General features: G+C 35.2%; 1 protein-coding gene across 3 annotated transcripts; it reads right to left on the bottom strand.

The window, feature by feature from the left end:
- Nucleotides 1–279: 279 nt before the first annotated feature.
- LOC107717107 (ectonucleoside triphosphate diphosphohydrolase 6-like) lies at nt 280–15,269 on the bottom strand. Of its 3 annotated transcripts, none has more exons than XM_016523766.1 (14): nt 14,881–15,269; nt 13,584–13,901; nt 12,275–12,351; nt 12,015–12,158; nt 11,491–11,566; nt 6,723–6,758; nt 6,453–6,541; nt 5,869–5,948; nt 4,917–4,981; nt 4,331–4,432; nt 3,896–4,036; nt 3,694–3,750; nt 1,962–2,077; nt 280–1,182 (listed from the first exon to the last, which is right to left on the bottom strand). In XM_016523766.1, exons 2-14 carry the CDS (start codon nt 13,852–13,854, stop codon nt 1,090–1,092), a joined length of 1,347 nt encoding a protein of 448 aa, XP_016379252.1. In that variant the 5' UTR covers nt 13,855–13,901; nt 14,881–15,269; the 3' UTR covers nt 280–1,089. The 3 variants fall into 3 exon arrangements, with proteins under 3 accessions (XP_016379252.1, XP_016379251.1, XP_016379254.1); XM_016523765.1 differs by having other exon boundaries at nt 13,584–13,905; nt 14,881–15,268; XM_016523768.1 differs by having other exon boundaries at nt 4,331–4,429; nt 13,584–13,905; nt 14,881–15,268.
- Nucleotides 15,270–15,912: the final 643 nt, after the last annotated feature.

Here is a 15,912-nt window from a genome sequence, read left to right as displayed (position 1 = left end):
AGGAATTGCTGTGCTCTCAGGCAAAATACATCTTTTCAATATACTTTTTTTTTTCTCAATATACACTTTACAATGTACTCTTTTCAATATGGACAATGGCTTCCATTGCTACACTGAGATTCCCATCATTTGTTTTTTATGCTTCCCAGAGCTAGATATGTTACTTCAGGTCCACAAACGAGGAAAAGGAAAATCATATTGTAAATTCTATATGGATTTGAAAATAAATCACTTTTTCAAAAAATAAATAAATAAATAAAAAAAAAAACTTAATCGACATCCTGTGAGTAACACGGAGTAATATATTGTGACATTTGGGCTGCCAGTGTGCAGGCTTTAGTGTTGTGACACCTGCTGGTACCAAGAAAGAACAGCAGCATGTCTGAACAGGTGAAAGACGTGATGGGAGCAAACACAAGACAGACCACATACTGCTGTCTCACTTTATGATCTTCTTGTGAACTTTATGTGCAATTGCACTTTCTCAATACTTCTCACAGAGCAAAATTTTCAACATTCTCAGATTGTATTTATATGGCATTTTATATAAACATATTTCCTACGTCTAATAATGGGCACATTAAACAGCAAGTTTATAACTAAACAAAAAAAGTACATGGACATGACAGTAACAGCTCTGGTCTGTTTTTCTTCCCTCTGAGAGCAGATAATATTTAATACTAAGTACATGATTTGTTTAAACATACTGTATGTAATATATTAAATCAATATACAAGCTACAAAGTAATTAAATCTAAAATAAAAATGAAATAACTTCTTGTTACAAGCTTGAGGCAATCACGTGTTTTTGATCAGTTTTATATAATTAACCCGGACTAATATGATTCTGACATGCTGTAAACATCCAAACCAGTACATACATTTAACCTTCACACATAGCTTAACATACTAGTAAGAAAACAGAACCATCCAGAAAGTCAGAGGTATGTATAAAAACTCACATTTGGAATAAATTCAATGACAAAATGGCAAATACAATCAATGTTGATATTTTTCCCAGAGCATTAAAATCAGTTAGTGCTTTACTAGGTTGTGGAGCGGTTCAAATGTTGCGAGTGTCTTATGTTTTCAGCACGTTCCATGTTTATGGAGTGACTCTATGCAATAGAAAGTGGCACCGAGGGCCCAGCTAGTCTCCACGTTATTTATTTGTCTTGCCAGCTGAAATTTAAACAGATTGATAGGGTTAAACAAAATCACAGCATCACCCCTGACATTTGTTCTTCAAAATATTACAGATAAATCACATACTGCTGTAGTTAACTGTCTGGGTCCAAAAGTCTCCACACACTAACTATTTCACAGTCCTATTAACTGTGCGTTCACACCGCCGCCGTCGAGAGCGTCAAAGTGGCCGGAAGTCATTCATTTTCAATGTGGGCCGGCGTCGAGCAGCGGCGCGGCGCGACTTGGACGTTGAGGGCGTCGAGGAGAGTTGAAATCAGGTCAACTTTATGGTAATGAGCTATGACGCGGTTCGGCGGCATCTGGCGGCAACCAATCGGAACATAGAAGTCCACCGCTTGAGAGGATTCCAGAGAACGCAGTCCTGTAAACTTTGGTTCCGACCACATTAGTTCCCAAGCAAAATGGAGGAGAGGTTGATTATTGCTGTGGCGGGTTTCCCAATAATCTATGACGTGATTATTGGGAATAGGACATAAATCTATAAAAAATAGGACATAAATAAAATAAAAAAATTATGCGTGGACCAAGGTGGTTATAATGTTACCCTCCTTGTGGTCAGTCTGCACAAGATCAACAAGCGTGTTTGCTTTGCGTCCCCTTTAAATACAAGATAAGCATTCGATCTACGTCAGAGCGTCCACGAATCTTTCTACAGCGTTGTTGGCAGGGCGGCCAGAGCGATTTTTGACGCTCTCGACGGCGGCGGTGTGAACGCACAGTAAGTCAGGAATCATAAATCAAGAGTAGCACACCTTCAGCTCTTTGTCAGGCGGGAAGTCAAGCTCCTGAAGAAGTACGGAGATGTAAGTCAGATCCAAACACAGGAACGGAGACTCCTTTATCCCTCCGGCTGACATGTTATTGCACACTGGAGCAGAAGAGAGTTAATAATTTTTTTTTTAATTAAACTGTTTAAATTAAAAAGTAAACGGAGTGGATTATTTTTAAAATGTACATTTACATTACATTTATGCATTTGGCAGATGTTTTTTTCCAAAGTGACTGCATTCAAGGTACACATTTACATTTGAGCATCTAACATTATAGCAATAATGGCACCATGACATGTTATTTCTCCCACAGTAAGTTTTATACATTTATTTATTTAGAAAGAAATCTCTTATGCTCTCCAACGCTGCATTTATTTAATCAAAAATATAGTTAAAACAGTAATATTGTGAAATATTATTTAACTGTTTTCTATTTTAAAGGGGTACTATTATGCTCTTTTACAAAGTCTTGATTTTGTTTTGGGGGTGTACGAGAACAGGCTCTCATACTAGGTTGTTCAAAAACACATTATTTTTCACATATTGTACATTATTACAATGATTGTAACCACTCTAAGTTTGTCTGCCTTGGGAAAGCTAGCGTCTCCGACATAGTGATAACACTTGTTGCCTTCTCTAGTGCAGCTCAACCAAGTCTCATCCCATTCGTCGATATTTGTGATATCACAAATCCCGGAAAATATGCGTTGTAGTCCAAACGAGTTGTTCGTTGTAGTTTGTGACAGGTGATTTCTGTTAAATAAAATATCTCCTTTTGAAGTGGACTTTGAGCTTTGTAACTTTGCAGATCTTTTTTATGCTCAAACAGCAACATTACAGACTAACTAAAGTTGAAAAAGTGAAAAGGCATATTAGGACCCTTTTAATATTTTACATGCCACATGATCCTTCAGAAATGTGGTGCTCATTTATTTATTTATTTATTTATTTAACGTCATGTCAGCAGCAAGGCTATTTTCATGGCGAAAACAGAATAAATAACAATAGTCATACAATTAACTAGAAGCTATATAAGATATTTAAGGGTAATACTAGAAAAAAATCAAAAATACATTAAAGTGATACTTTTTTAAATACATCAGTTAATCACCTATCTTTATAAAATTGTTGCCCATTTACATTAAAAACAGTACAGTGCAATAAAAATGTTTAACAATCATTGTAGTTTGACAAGGAAGGCATAATAATGGTGGTTCACCTTTTAATATATTCCTATGTGTAAGTGTTTAATGCTCTTAATGGCACCTATTAAAAACAACCTGATCATACCTAGATTTGAAATTTATTAAAAAACTAATGAACTAATTAAGAACATTCTTATACTAGGATTTATTTAATGTAACTTATTTCCATGACATTCATTCCATTCCGATTTGGTGCTCAAGAAACATTTATTATCATTAATAATCTTGAAAACATTTGTGCTTATTAATATTTTTGTGGAAAGCGTGATAATTTTTTTCAGGATTCCTTGATGAATGGAAAGTTCTGAAGAACAGCATTTATTTGAAATATAATCATCTTATATATCTTTTGTAACAATGTAAAGGTTTTTATTGACGGTCTTGATCAATTTATGCATCTTTTCTAAATTAAAGATTTCTTTCTAAAAAAAATTTGCTGACATTTGTCAGATACTGACACAATAAAATCAGACAAATACAACTACATTCAATTACAAAAACACACTTACCTTTCTTGGCACCTTCAATGTAATCACTGACTCTGACAGTCCCCCCTGTGCTTTCATCTGAGTCAGAGACACAGAAAGTGTTTGTAATTTAGTAAAATAAAAAAAATAAAATAAAAAAAGTCTCCTCATTATTTGTTTCACTTAAATCTGAAAAACAATGTTTGAATGAAATCAAATGACAGCAATCAAACTAATCTCATACCAATGAGGCCCAGATCCACAGCCCTGTCGTAGTAGTAGGAGAATGCGTAGAAGTCCATGTCTTTCACTCCCTCGATTTTTCTCACACGTTTGTAGATCATCTTTTCCACTTTTGTAAGGCAAGTCTCATAGATGGGCTCCCCTAAAAGAGAGCAAACATACAAGTGATGCTGTTTACTTTAAGCTGGATGATTGACACAAAATGTATTGTAATTAACAAATAAAATAAAGTTACAAGTTACATTATTATTATTATTTAATAATTATTATTATTGTAAATATTATGTACCTTAGAAAGCACCACTAAATATATATTACTTTATACTTTTTAAAATAAAATATCATATTATAATGATAAAATTCTGGGGAGTAAAACTGAATGTACATAAAAATGAACATACAAAAACCTAACCCAGGCAGACAGCGTTTTTCATACCTGCTTTCTGCCCTTTAACAGTGTAGAGTACTTCAGCATGCTCCCACTGTCCAGAGTAATCTGGGGCGAGACATGGACTAACCAGCTCTTGGGGTCCTGCTACTGAAAATAAACACACACAAAGAGCAACCAAATTATCTATTTATGCATATCACAAAAATTTTACTGCCACTATGTGGGGTAACTGTGACACTACTGAGGACAAATCCAAACATGAGCTCTATAGTGCCACCTGGTGGTCAAACATAAAAACAAGTTTACACAAACACATGAATGTCTTTGCTCATAATAACCTTAGAGCCCACTCAGAGAGAAACGGGATACACTTACACAATGGACAAAACTATAAACAAAGAAATCTGATTACATCTGTAGTGTACTAAATGTAAATCTGAGTAGTAAACTGCAGGTGGAAGCTATTGCACTGATGGCAGTTTTTCTCTCTGGCCTCAGCTAAATCAGTGCAACAGCTGGCCACCAAGGAATTAATCTTCAGTGCGCTATTAAGAGATTAGATAATGGCTTATTTATTGAGCGAATGAGGTCTTTAAAAGCCAAAGATGAAGAGAGATTGTAGACCACATACAAGGCTGTCCTTCAAACCCTCCCAACACAGCAAGTCTGGTTGACATCAACCCCAGGCCAAGGTAACTACAGAGAAAGAGAAGACACATTAATGGGATGAACATACAAAACAATTATTATTATTATTATTATTTATTTTTATTTTATTAAATGTTTAATAGAGTAAATGTCAATGAGTACAGACTTTGCTTGGTTTGTCCCTGCTGGAGGGTTTGTTGTGTCAAATCTCCCTCCATGAATAACTAGTAATTCTAGTAATCTGGAGATGAGTCCTGCGATGGGATTGTAATTGGAGGCTTGTGTGATTATGCTCTAATCAGGAGAGCGAGGCGGGTCGAAGCGAACACACACTGCCTCATAAACACTTGTGCTTCCCGCACTAAACACTGAGCTCACATAACCTAGAAAGCCCTGGACGCCCCTGACCAAGCACAGGAACCAACAGGTGGGGGTGTCAAACATGGGCCAGAGGTTTGACCCTACTTCTAGAGCAGGGGTGGGCAAACTTGGCCCTTCCAGGTCACTTTCCTTCAGAGTTTAGCTCCAACACTAATCAAACACACCTGAACCAGCTAATCATTGTCTTCAAGACTACTAGAAGGCTACAGGCAGGTGAGTTTTATCAGGGTTGGACCAAATCTCTGCAGGAAAGTGGCCTGGGCCAAGTTTTTTATCAGGGTTGGACCAAATCTCTGCAGGAAAGTGGCCTGGAAGGGCCAAGTTTGCCCATCAGTCTAGCCTGATGGCTGCATGATGCTTTAGGACGTATTTTTGTTTGTTTTTTGCAAAGTGAGTGACATTCTTAATAATGCTTGCACATTCTTAAAACAATATCGCACACCAGAAGTCTCAGTATCAGATCAGTATTCAGAAATTAAACCGTTTAATAATGCTTTATTTATTACATGATTTGCCACACATTCTGATGCCAACCTAGGCCCCGCCCACTTTACCTGTGTGAGTAGAGAGCGTGACTGATGTTGAACATCTGAAACGATGTCACATAATCAATGGGTAAGGTCTGGATGGTTTTCTGCACAGGAACAAAACACAAACAATCAAATATTAATGCATTACAGGTTGCTTTCTTCTCTTCTTAAGTAGAAATTTGGTAGAATGACAAATATTACTATTCTAGTACTAATCTCATCACCGCCTGCTTCAGCATGTTTCTTGTCCAGACTATATATTTAACACAATATCTGTCAGCAACTATAACTATGCTACAATCGGCAGAGCAGTTCTCATCTGAGCTCATGTTTGGAACTAAAGCTCTCGGAGAAACTGTGTAATGACATGATAAATTGGTCCTCAATCCCCTGTACAAGACCTGACCTAGTTCAAGAGCAAGATTCACTCTAACTCTCCCAGCCCAATGTACAACAACCTTTATTTACTAGGCCTATCAGATTAGCAGGACATTTGCGGATTAATGCATAGGACGGGAGACCATCACGGTAGTTTGTTAGGAGTGACATGGCTTCATTAGTGAGGGGTTACAGCTATATGTGCATATTTATGCATGTACATGACTCACTTCATCCTGTAGAGCAAGTGTGATCTGGGTCGAGCCCCCTCCTAAATCCAGCATGCCTACTGTAGGAGTCTCAGAACCATGAAGACCACCTGTGAGAGAGAGAGACTTTAAATAATTATATTAAGATCAAACCAAACATTTTCAAGTAAAAGTAAAGAAAACAAACAAAAAAATTGCATGAGGGCAGGGTAATAAATTTGTATCCAAATTAATCTGTCATTGTTCTGTCACTTATGTCATGAAAAATAATGTGACTACTAAAATTCTTACCTAATAAAAAGTTGATGGTAATCCAAGCTGACATGCCTGTGTAAATACAAATGTGCATTAATTGTTAGTACAAGAATTCTGCATACAGGGTATATGCAGGATTTTTTAAATCAAATTTAAGACTTTTTAAGACCTGTACCAATCAAATTAATATCATATGAGTGGGGTAGGGCAATGTCTATGCTAACATATTAAACTGTAAAATTACTATAAAAGTATGACTTACAGTTCAAATACAGGTTTTTACGAAAACAAAAGGCTTTATAAAATGATAAACTTCACATTTCAGCCTTTAAACAATTTTTAAGAAAAGGGGTGAGTCAAAATGATCAATTCTTATATTAATTTAAACAATTATCAATCAATTATTATACTAATTAAATAACACATAAATATATATCTTAGTGTCTTAATTGTTTAGATTTGATGATCCATCGGTTCACATTTACAAATCTGCGTTTTTGCAACGTAAAAACATGGTTTGATTAATTTTCACATTGGTCTGAGCAAAAACAGTAGATGGGCTTATTGAAAATGTAAATTCATTCTCTGCCAGCAGGAGGCTGGAGTGGCAGAATGTAGCGGATTCCCCGGTAACACTGAACACAAAGCAGCGCAGCAGTTGACTTTGAAACATGCAGCGATCATATTTATTCAATGAAATTATAGCTTTTTGAAGTTTAATCGTCACATTTAAGCAATATCGCAATTCTTGTCTTTCCGTACCCAAACTTGAAATCATAATTATGACTTTCTTGTACCGTTTAAGACTTTTTATGGCCTTAAATTTGATACAACTAAATTTAAGATTTTTATAGACCTGCGGAAACCCTGTGCATACCACAATTGACACATGTATAAATAAAGGTCATTGAGGAGTCAAATTTTCCTTGAACTTTTTAGATAAGAGTCCAATGTACTATAAAAATTGTAATATTTTCACATCACAAAACTTCATCCCAGCCCAAAAAGAACATCTACTGAAGCTAAGCTGCAAAAAAACATCTCGTTCTGAACTTGTGAAATGTTTTCATGTCAGGCAGATGAATTTAGTTTGTTAAAACTTTACTGCCCACATTTACACATTTATGTGTACAAAATGTCCCAACCTCTGAAACTAGCAGCTGACTTTTTTTTTTTAACAAGATTCTTCAACATTTCAGTCTGACCGTAAGAGTTTGTGTGGCACATTTCAGAACACTGTTTTCTGAATCTTTAAGACTAGAATGCAGGCTTTGCAAAAAGGTTGTCATTTAAGGATGGGGAAGTTAAAGACCTGATAGCAAAGCACTCATTTTATATGTGAAAAGACAATTTACATAAACATCTTAAAGGCACAGTAGCTTAAAAACAGACTTTAATTTTAAGGGTCATGAACTAAATTATGACCGACATTATCAGTGTACCTCAGGTATTTAAAAAAAAATCATCAAATGAGACCTTTAAAGTATAACAAATCTAAGCTATAATACCATTCCAAAGTTTGGGGTCGGTAAGATTTTTTAATGTTTTTGCAACAAGGCTGCAATTAATTTGATCAAAAACACTGTAAAATTGCTGTGAGGGCAAAGCTGAATTTTTAGAAGCCATTTTAATCCAGTCTTCAGTGTCACATGTTCCTTCAGAAATCATTCTAATATGCTGATTTGCTGCTAAAGGAAATTTTTTTATTATTATCAATGCTGAAAACAATTGCGCTGCCTATTATTTAAGTGGACACCATGATACATATTTTTTTCAAAATTCTTTGATGAATAAAAGCATCTATTTCAAATAGAAACCTTTATTAACATTATAAATGTCTTTGCTGTCACCTTTGATTAATGTAATGAATTCTCGCTGAATAAAAGTATTAATTAATTTAAAAAAAACAAATCTGACCAAAACGTTTGAACAGGAGTGTACAACATATGCTGGTGAATTTAGAGAGTTTAGCATTAAAGGGGTCATATGATGCGATTTCAAGTTTTCCTTTCTCTTTGGAGTGTTACAAGCTGATTGTGCATAGATAAGATCCCTGAAGTTGCAAAGACTAAAGTCTCAAAACCAAAGAGATATTCTTTATCAAAGTTAAGACTCTGCCACGCCCCCCTAAAACGGCTCGTTCTAACACGCCCCCACATATCTACCTCACTATGTGGAAATATTTGCATAATGCTGCCCAAATGTGCACGCAAAGAAAGAAGGCGTGGTTTCAGTAACCGCAGTTAGTGTTGAAGCAGCATGTCAGGGAGACGCTGTGTGTTTCTAGGCGAAAGCAAAAGCACTTTATTTGGCCTTCCGAAAGTAGATGCATTTAGGAATCTTTAAGATTACTTACAACAGAACAGCAATGCATTTTATGGACGACCGTTTCGTGAACCTAGGAGAGGAGGTAATTCTGATTTTGCTATGACAATCTGGTGCTTCTGAATCAGCTACTGTTTTGTTATTAGTTTAAGTATTTGCTATTGACTGTTCAAATGCGGAGTTTTGCGCATCGTGTGTGTGTGTGTGTGTGTGTGCGCGCGTGCGCGCTCGCGTGTGTGTGTGTGTGAGAGAGAGAGAGAGAGACGGGGTCACATCACAGTGGAGTCAGCTTTCGTAATCGCGGCTTGTGTACTGCAAATACATAAGAGCTTCATCACTGTGTCTGTCACGCGACTCTGTTTCCCTTTCGGGCTCTGTCTTTACATTTATTTTGAAAGATGAAGCTCGCGATTATGGTAAGGGGCGTTACATTTCCGACGAGTGCTTGCTGTGTTCGGCCAATCACAATGCACTGGTTCAGCTGGCCAATCAGAGCAGACTGCACTTGTCTGAAGGAGGGACTTTGTAGAAAACGAAGCGTTTGAGAGAGGCGGGGCATATAGGTCCTACAATAATGTACAGTATTTGAAAAATAATGTGTTTTTTGAACATTAAAGCATGTCAACATATTCTGTTACACCAAATACACAAAATAATGATCTTTAAAAAAGCATCATATGACCCCTTTAACATAAAGTCAAGGTCCGGCCGGATCACAAAGACTCTCCGAGTGAGTGCATCATTGGATCTTTATGCTAAAACTCTTATAAACTGTATGTTTGTTTTGAATGTAGGTTACTTCTTAACAAAGTATGGGGCTTTAGCCCTCAGAAATAACCAAACTCACTTAGTGTCTATAAACTCCCATCCCTGCTATCTCGCTCACATATACCACTTAGGCACAGCATTAACAATAAGTCTGTATGATTTGCTGTGATGGACTAATCTGGTTGGGTAAGCTTGTGCGTCCACTGATACAGAGACACTGATAATGAGACTCATATTATCCGGTTATGGGACCTGCAGAGTTTAAGCATTCATTTTACAACAAAATCTCAAATACAAATTGCTGCCCATTAAGCCCAAAAACAACTTGTATATCAACAAAAAAGTACTATCAACTTGGCTTTTGCTAAACACTAGTTTTTGTATCTTTAAAAAGGAATTTACTGCATAGCAAATTAATGGGTGCTAATCTGTTTGCTGAGATTATAGTGCACACGGGACATTATCCCCTGGGCTCATTATTACTTGTGTGAACTATTTTAAAGGATTGGATTATATATACATATACACATTATCTATCGTTAAAATACACACAGCTCAAGCTATTACTGAAGAAAATTTCAATTTACAATTTATATCTTTCTGCCAGAAGTGCAAACGCAGTGACCAGAGGCTTTTGACGAGCTATAGATGTACAGTAACATCTGCTGGTTTCACATTCATGGTGGACAGATTTCTGCATGGATCATAGCACAGCCAATCACTGCAACATTACAATCATGGAAATGAGAAGCACTGTCATCTGTTTTGAACATTCAGGATGTGCTTCCTCAGGTTTCCGAATATAAACCCTAAAAAGTTAAAATGCTACTCTAGCCAGCCCATACTACAAAGTCATATTAAATTATAAATATGAGATCTTTTTTTTTTTTTTAAGGATTTTACCATCTTTAGTAACAATGGTACTTTGGTGGTAAATATATTTACCACTCCACAGTACTATTTTAGTATTATTCATATTAAAGTATTTAAAAACATTTTGAATGAGCTTTTATTTTCATATTTTCATTTTAAGTTTAGTTTTAGTAATTTTTTACGTACTTTTGTCCTTTTTATAATATATATATTTTTATATTTAAATTTAGCTTTAAATGTATTTATTTTTATTATTATGAGATTTTGTAATTTTAGTAGTTATATTTCAGTTAGTTGCCATTCCAACATTTATAATACATTGTCATCTGTTTGAACTTTCAGGATGTGCTTCCTCAGGTTTCCGAATATTAAAACAATAACTTTAAAATGTGCTGCCGCTCAAAGCTTATTTGGTTTGTTAGCTGAAACCGTAAAGTCAAATTTTTTGACTTCATGGCCAATATATTAATGTTACAAATATATATTATTAAGGTTGTTTAGTCTTGATTTTCAAGTTGGACTTAAAATGAAAGTGTTAATATTCTATTATTATTCTGAAAAATATTTAATTTTTTTAGAATAATTATTCATATAATCTGACTGTCAAAATAAGTAATCAAAGAGCTGTGTTGTTAAATGCATTACATGCTAAAAAGTGACAAGTGGAATAGATTACTCCTTTCAGAATTCAATCAGAGCAGATATGGCAGCCAGTGCTTAAAAGATGCAATCTATTACAATTTATAAGTTATAATCTATTACAATTTGAAAATAAATACACTTTTTATTACGAACCTGACATTATTAACATATGGGAAAGGAGTAACTGACACAGTACCTTCATCTGTGCCATCCATGATTGACACACTGTCTGGTCTATACAGGAACAAGGATTCGCTAAACACCTCCCTCACCTACGGCAAAGAGACTTTAGATTTAACACGGCATGACATTACAGATACTGAAACCTGCGGCATAATTAGGAAATACTAAGTCGACAGGCTGAACATGAAATGCCTGAAGACATAGCTCTCCTCTCTATAACTTTAACACATTTCTATAATACTTACTAAACCTTTAATGAATATAAATAAATAAATAATAGATTTTACTCCACCCTTTACAGTTTACTGTTGCTTTGGAACTTTGCATCACAGCATTTCTAATGTTACCGTGTCATTTAACACCTCCCAAATTGGGTTGTACTATTAAAACCTCTGACAGATTAATAAATGTGAATGCATTTCAGATGCCTTAAAACCTTAGTAATCGTATGCATTTAGTTAACTGAAAGTACTATTCATATGTAACTGTTAGAGGGTATATAGTGAATGTTTGCTTGGCGACTAATGGTTCTCTGACCTTGTCCAGCAGAATTGTGGCCTTCTCACCAGGCAGCAGTCTGAGCCCTGCCGTGGCTCTGAGCATGAGAGGGGAAGAACTCCATAATCTCTCAGGAACAGTATCTTTAGCAACTTTTAACAGTTCCAAAAGTCCCTCCTTACTCTGTAAAACAACATTAATATAATAATTAAACTGCAGACAGAAAAGATACTATCACAAACCTGAGGCATCTGTGATGGGTTCACAATTATAAAACTTAATCACATTTTACTGGTTACCTTTTCTGGGTCATCAGCATATGCAGACATTCCAGGTTTTATAGCTCTAAAAGTCTCATGGGCTAATTTAGGAGCTTCTGTTAATACACAAAGACAAGCAGAAAAGTCTTCTTTTTAAAAATATCTTTTAAAAACAAAGTTTTGAAAGGTAGTGTATATAACAGTACATTCATGCGTAACATTAATTGCAGTAGTAGGACTTCTCATGGCTTATACCAAAGTTTACATAAACAATATAAACAAATGTTTCAGCCTCTGATAAAAACCAACCATACTCTCCAGTGTGACCTTTGACCCATGAGGCTTACCTATGATGTGTACATGCATGTGTGTGCATGAGAGAGTGTGCCTAATGGCATAGACTACTTGCTGTCTATTATAACATGACAATTATAATATGACAATCATAGGTTTAACAATAAACGCTAAAGCAGCACTTAACTGATTTAGCTCAGAATTGGGATTTGAATCGATAGCTAAGCTATTAGACGATCAGTGCTGCACTAGGCAGTAAACCTCAAATCTGTGCATAACGCCCACACAGTCAACATATCCATGGCTTTACTATAGTAACACTATGGTATTTGGCAGTAAGGTAACTTAATAAATAATTAGGTGAGTAAGCATTACGGTATTTTAATGACAGCCACAACTGTCAAAATATGTTTTGGCTACTAGTTTTCAAATACCACAGTTTGTTTTTTTATAAATAGTTAAATTGATCTAACCAGCCAATACAAAAAATTACCACAGTATTTCCTCCAAAATACTATAGCTATATTTATTGAAACTACTATAAAAACAATGTTTAACAAATTTTTTTTCAATGAATTTTACCATTTACCAATGACTTCATGTATTTTGGTGGGAAATATTACCATAGTAATTTACCATAGTGCTATTTTATTATTATTTATAAACTATTATAGTAATTTTTTGTGCTTTTGTCCTTTTTATTATTTTTTAATATTTCAATTTAGCTTTTTATTTTTATTTATTTTATATATTTTTTAGTCATTTTAGTTTTTCATCTAACATTTACATTTTAATTTATTTCAGCTTGTATCAATTGACAAAAACAATTTTTAAGTTTTATTTAATAATAATAATAACACTGCATGCTAGTTTGTTGTATATAGTGTACATATTTGAAGTTACCAGACTACAATTACAGAAGAAAATTCTGAAGTCATTGTTATGAACAAGCTTTTGTTATGCTGAACAGGCCGAAAATGCGGTCTTATTTGCAGTGTTTCTTTAAGTGGACTGAAATGGACAAGTGGACTCAAATACCTTAATTTTAACATACCATTTGGCTCGATCTGAAATTTGAAAATGTGAATCCGGGTTCCAGTGCTCCCAGCATCAAGCATAATACCATACTGGAAGTTTTCACGGACCACCTGAGCTGAGGTCGACTGTTTATGGGTATCCATCCTATGCTGGGGCAGCTGGTCAGATACTGGTGGTTTGGAGTCATCATAATGACGTTTGACGTAGGTGAGGTAGACCACCAGGCAGCCCACAAACATAAAGATGAAAGCTAGCTTTGGGAACCTCATAATGGCACAGAGGTACATGATGTGGAGTCAATTTCCCAATGCAGCAGGCTTCTCGGCCTTCTCCACTACCTCCAGAACAAGAAAAACATAACAAAAAGGAGTTTTAATTTGCTATAAAACCACAAGTCTGAAATATCACCCACCCAAGTGAAAACAATGTTGTTTGACTTACAGCTAACAAAGACTTACATGTTTAACAAATCCAAAACATATTTACATACCTGTTCTCAAATAACCTTAAATATGACAAAAGAATATATATATATATATATATATATATATATATATATCACAAATACACTTATATTTTCCACCACAACTATGGTATGTCAACTTCATCACACAAATTGTAAATAAGTATGTCAACTTCATCACACAAATTGTAAATAACTGATTTGTAAATAATTTCCCTAAGTTTAAGCAGTTCCTACTAGAACCTAGCAACACCTGAAAAACAGCTGCTGCATTTTATGTATGCGTTATATGAAAAAAACGGTTATTTTGTCAACACTGATTTTCTGACTGTGATGACAGTTCAATATATAGATATGCATGTAAGCTATGTAAGCCAATATTTATAATCAATATTTGACGCATTAATTTTGTATCTGTCTGTGTCGTATTGGGCGAAAAGCACACACACTAACGTTAAGTGAGAAAATACAATAGAGATGCACCAAAACTTATATGAAAAAAACGGTTATTTTGTCAACACTGATTTTCTGACTGTGATGACAGTTCAATATATAGATATGCATGTAAGCTATGTAAGCCAATATTTATAATCAATATTTGACGCATTAATTTTGTATCTGTCTGTGTCGTATTGGGCGAAAAGCACACACACTAACGTTAAGTGAGAAAATACAATAGAGATGACCAAAAAAAAGGTATGGTGAGCATATTAATCCAAAATAATTACTTTATACTTTACTTTTACTTTATTTAAATTAACTTAAGCCTCGTTTCTCAAGAATAGTGTGAGAATGGATATCAATCTCAGTATTATGAGTCAATGTAGTTATATATTTAAGACGGTTATACCTAGCTCTCTGTGGCAAGATCATACTCCTTCGAATGCAAGTCGTGTTCTCGGTGTCGATGAATACCCATGGTGAGATTTTGCCATGATATTCCCTTTGAAAGATTGTCAAAAGTCGTTCTTGTCTCGTTTTGATTACGTCAGTAACGTCCAGCGTGAAGCTGACGTGGAGCGAATACGCACGTCACACGTTCCAATCAATACTACATTCGGAGGCTGCAGTTTCAGGACCGCAGTTCTAGGACCCTATTTACTATATACTACTCGTTCCAATAGGTGTGTTCGACTTGAAGTGGCGCTATGCAGACTGGTCGGAGTTTGACATCAAAAAGTACCGCGAGGAGTATGGAGAGCAGACGGCAGACCGTAAGCTTTCGAATCGCTCTCGCGGTAATGATACAGAGGCGCGCCCTCACACACCCAGCAGTGTAACTGGCAGCAATGTTATAATGAACGACAATGCTTATAAAAAGACTATAGGCTACAAATTACTCATATAATTTTTGTGAAGTTCAGATATTTTCGTTAGACAAATTCAGAATTATAGTTGATAATAAATCGGCTTAAATCCCTTTGTTACCTTCCTGTTTCATATATTCATGAGGACACGTCTAAAACTAACACTATTAAAGTTAGTTTTAATTATTTAGATTTTCAGTTTAGATTGTAAGAAAATAATTGGTTCACTGACCCCAAAAAGTCCTTTCGTTTTGGATGAGAAAGGTAGCCTAATTCTCTCAAATTATATCCCAAGGAAAGCAATTGGCTCTGAATTGCAGTATCTAAAAATTTTCCACTCACATATAATGGTTTTGCTTATAATTTGAATCTGTTGATTCGTTTTATTTGAGCAGATTTGCATTAGGGCACTTTAGCCACATTTAATTGCATTAGAAAACAAAATATCAAACCAATCTTCCATATATGAAATATTTTGCTTGAAATGTGCTTGTCATAAGAGCGACAGGTCCTGCACAAATTCTTTAAAGTTACCTTTGCCATTTTCAAGCCCCATTTCCACTGTTTAATGCTTT

The sequence above is a fragment of the Sinocyclocheilus rhinocerous genome, unplaced genomic scaffold (assembly GCF_001515625.1).
Source record: "Sinocyclocheilus rhinocerous isolate Xijiao unplaced genomic scaffold, SAMN03320098_v1.1 scaffold119, whole genome shotgun sequence".
Taxonomy (NCBI): domain Eukaryota; kingdom Metazoa; phylum Chordata; class Actinopteri; order Cypriniformes; family Cyprinidae; genus Sinocyclocheilus; species Sinocyclocheilus rhinocerous.
Note: the sequence above shows the minus strand (reverse complement) of the source record. Positions and strands in the feature narration are given on the sequence as shown.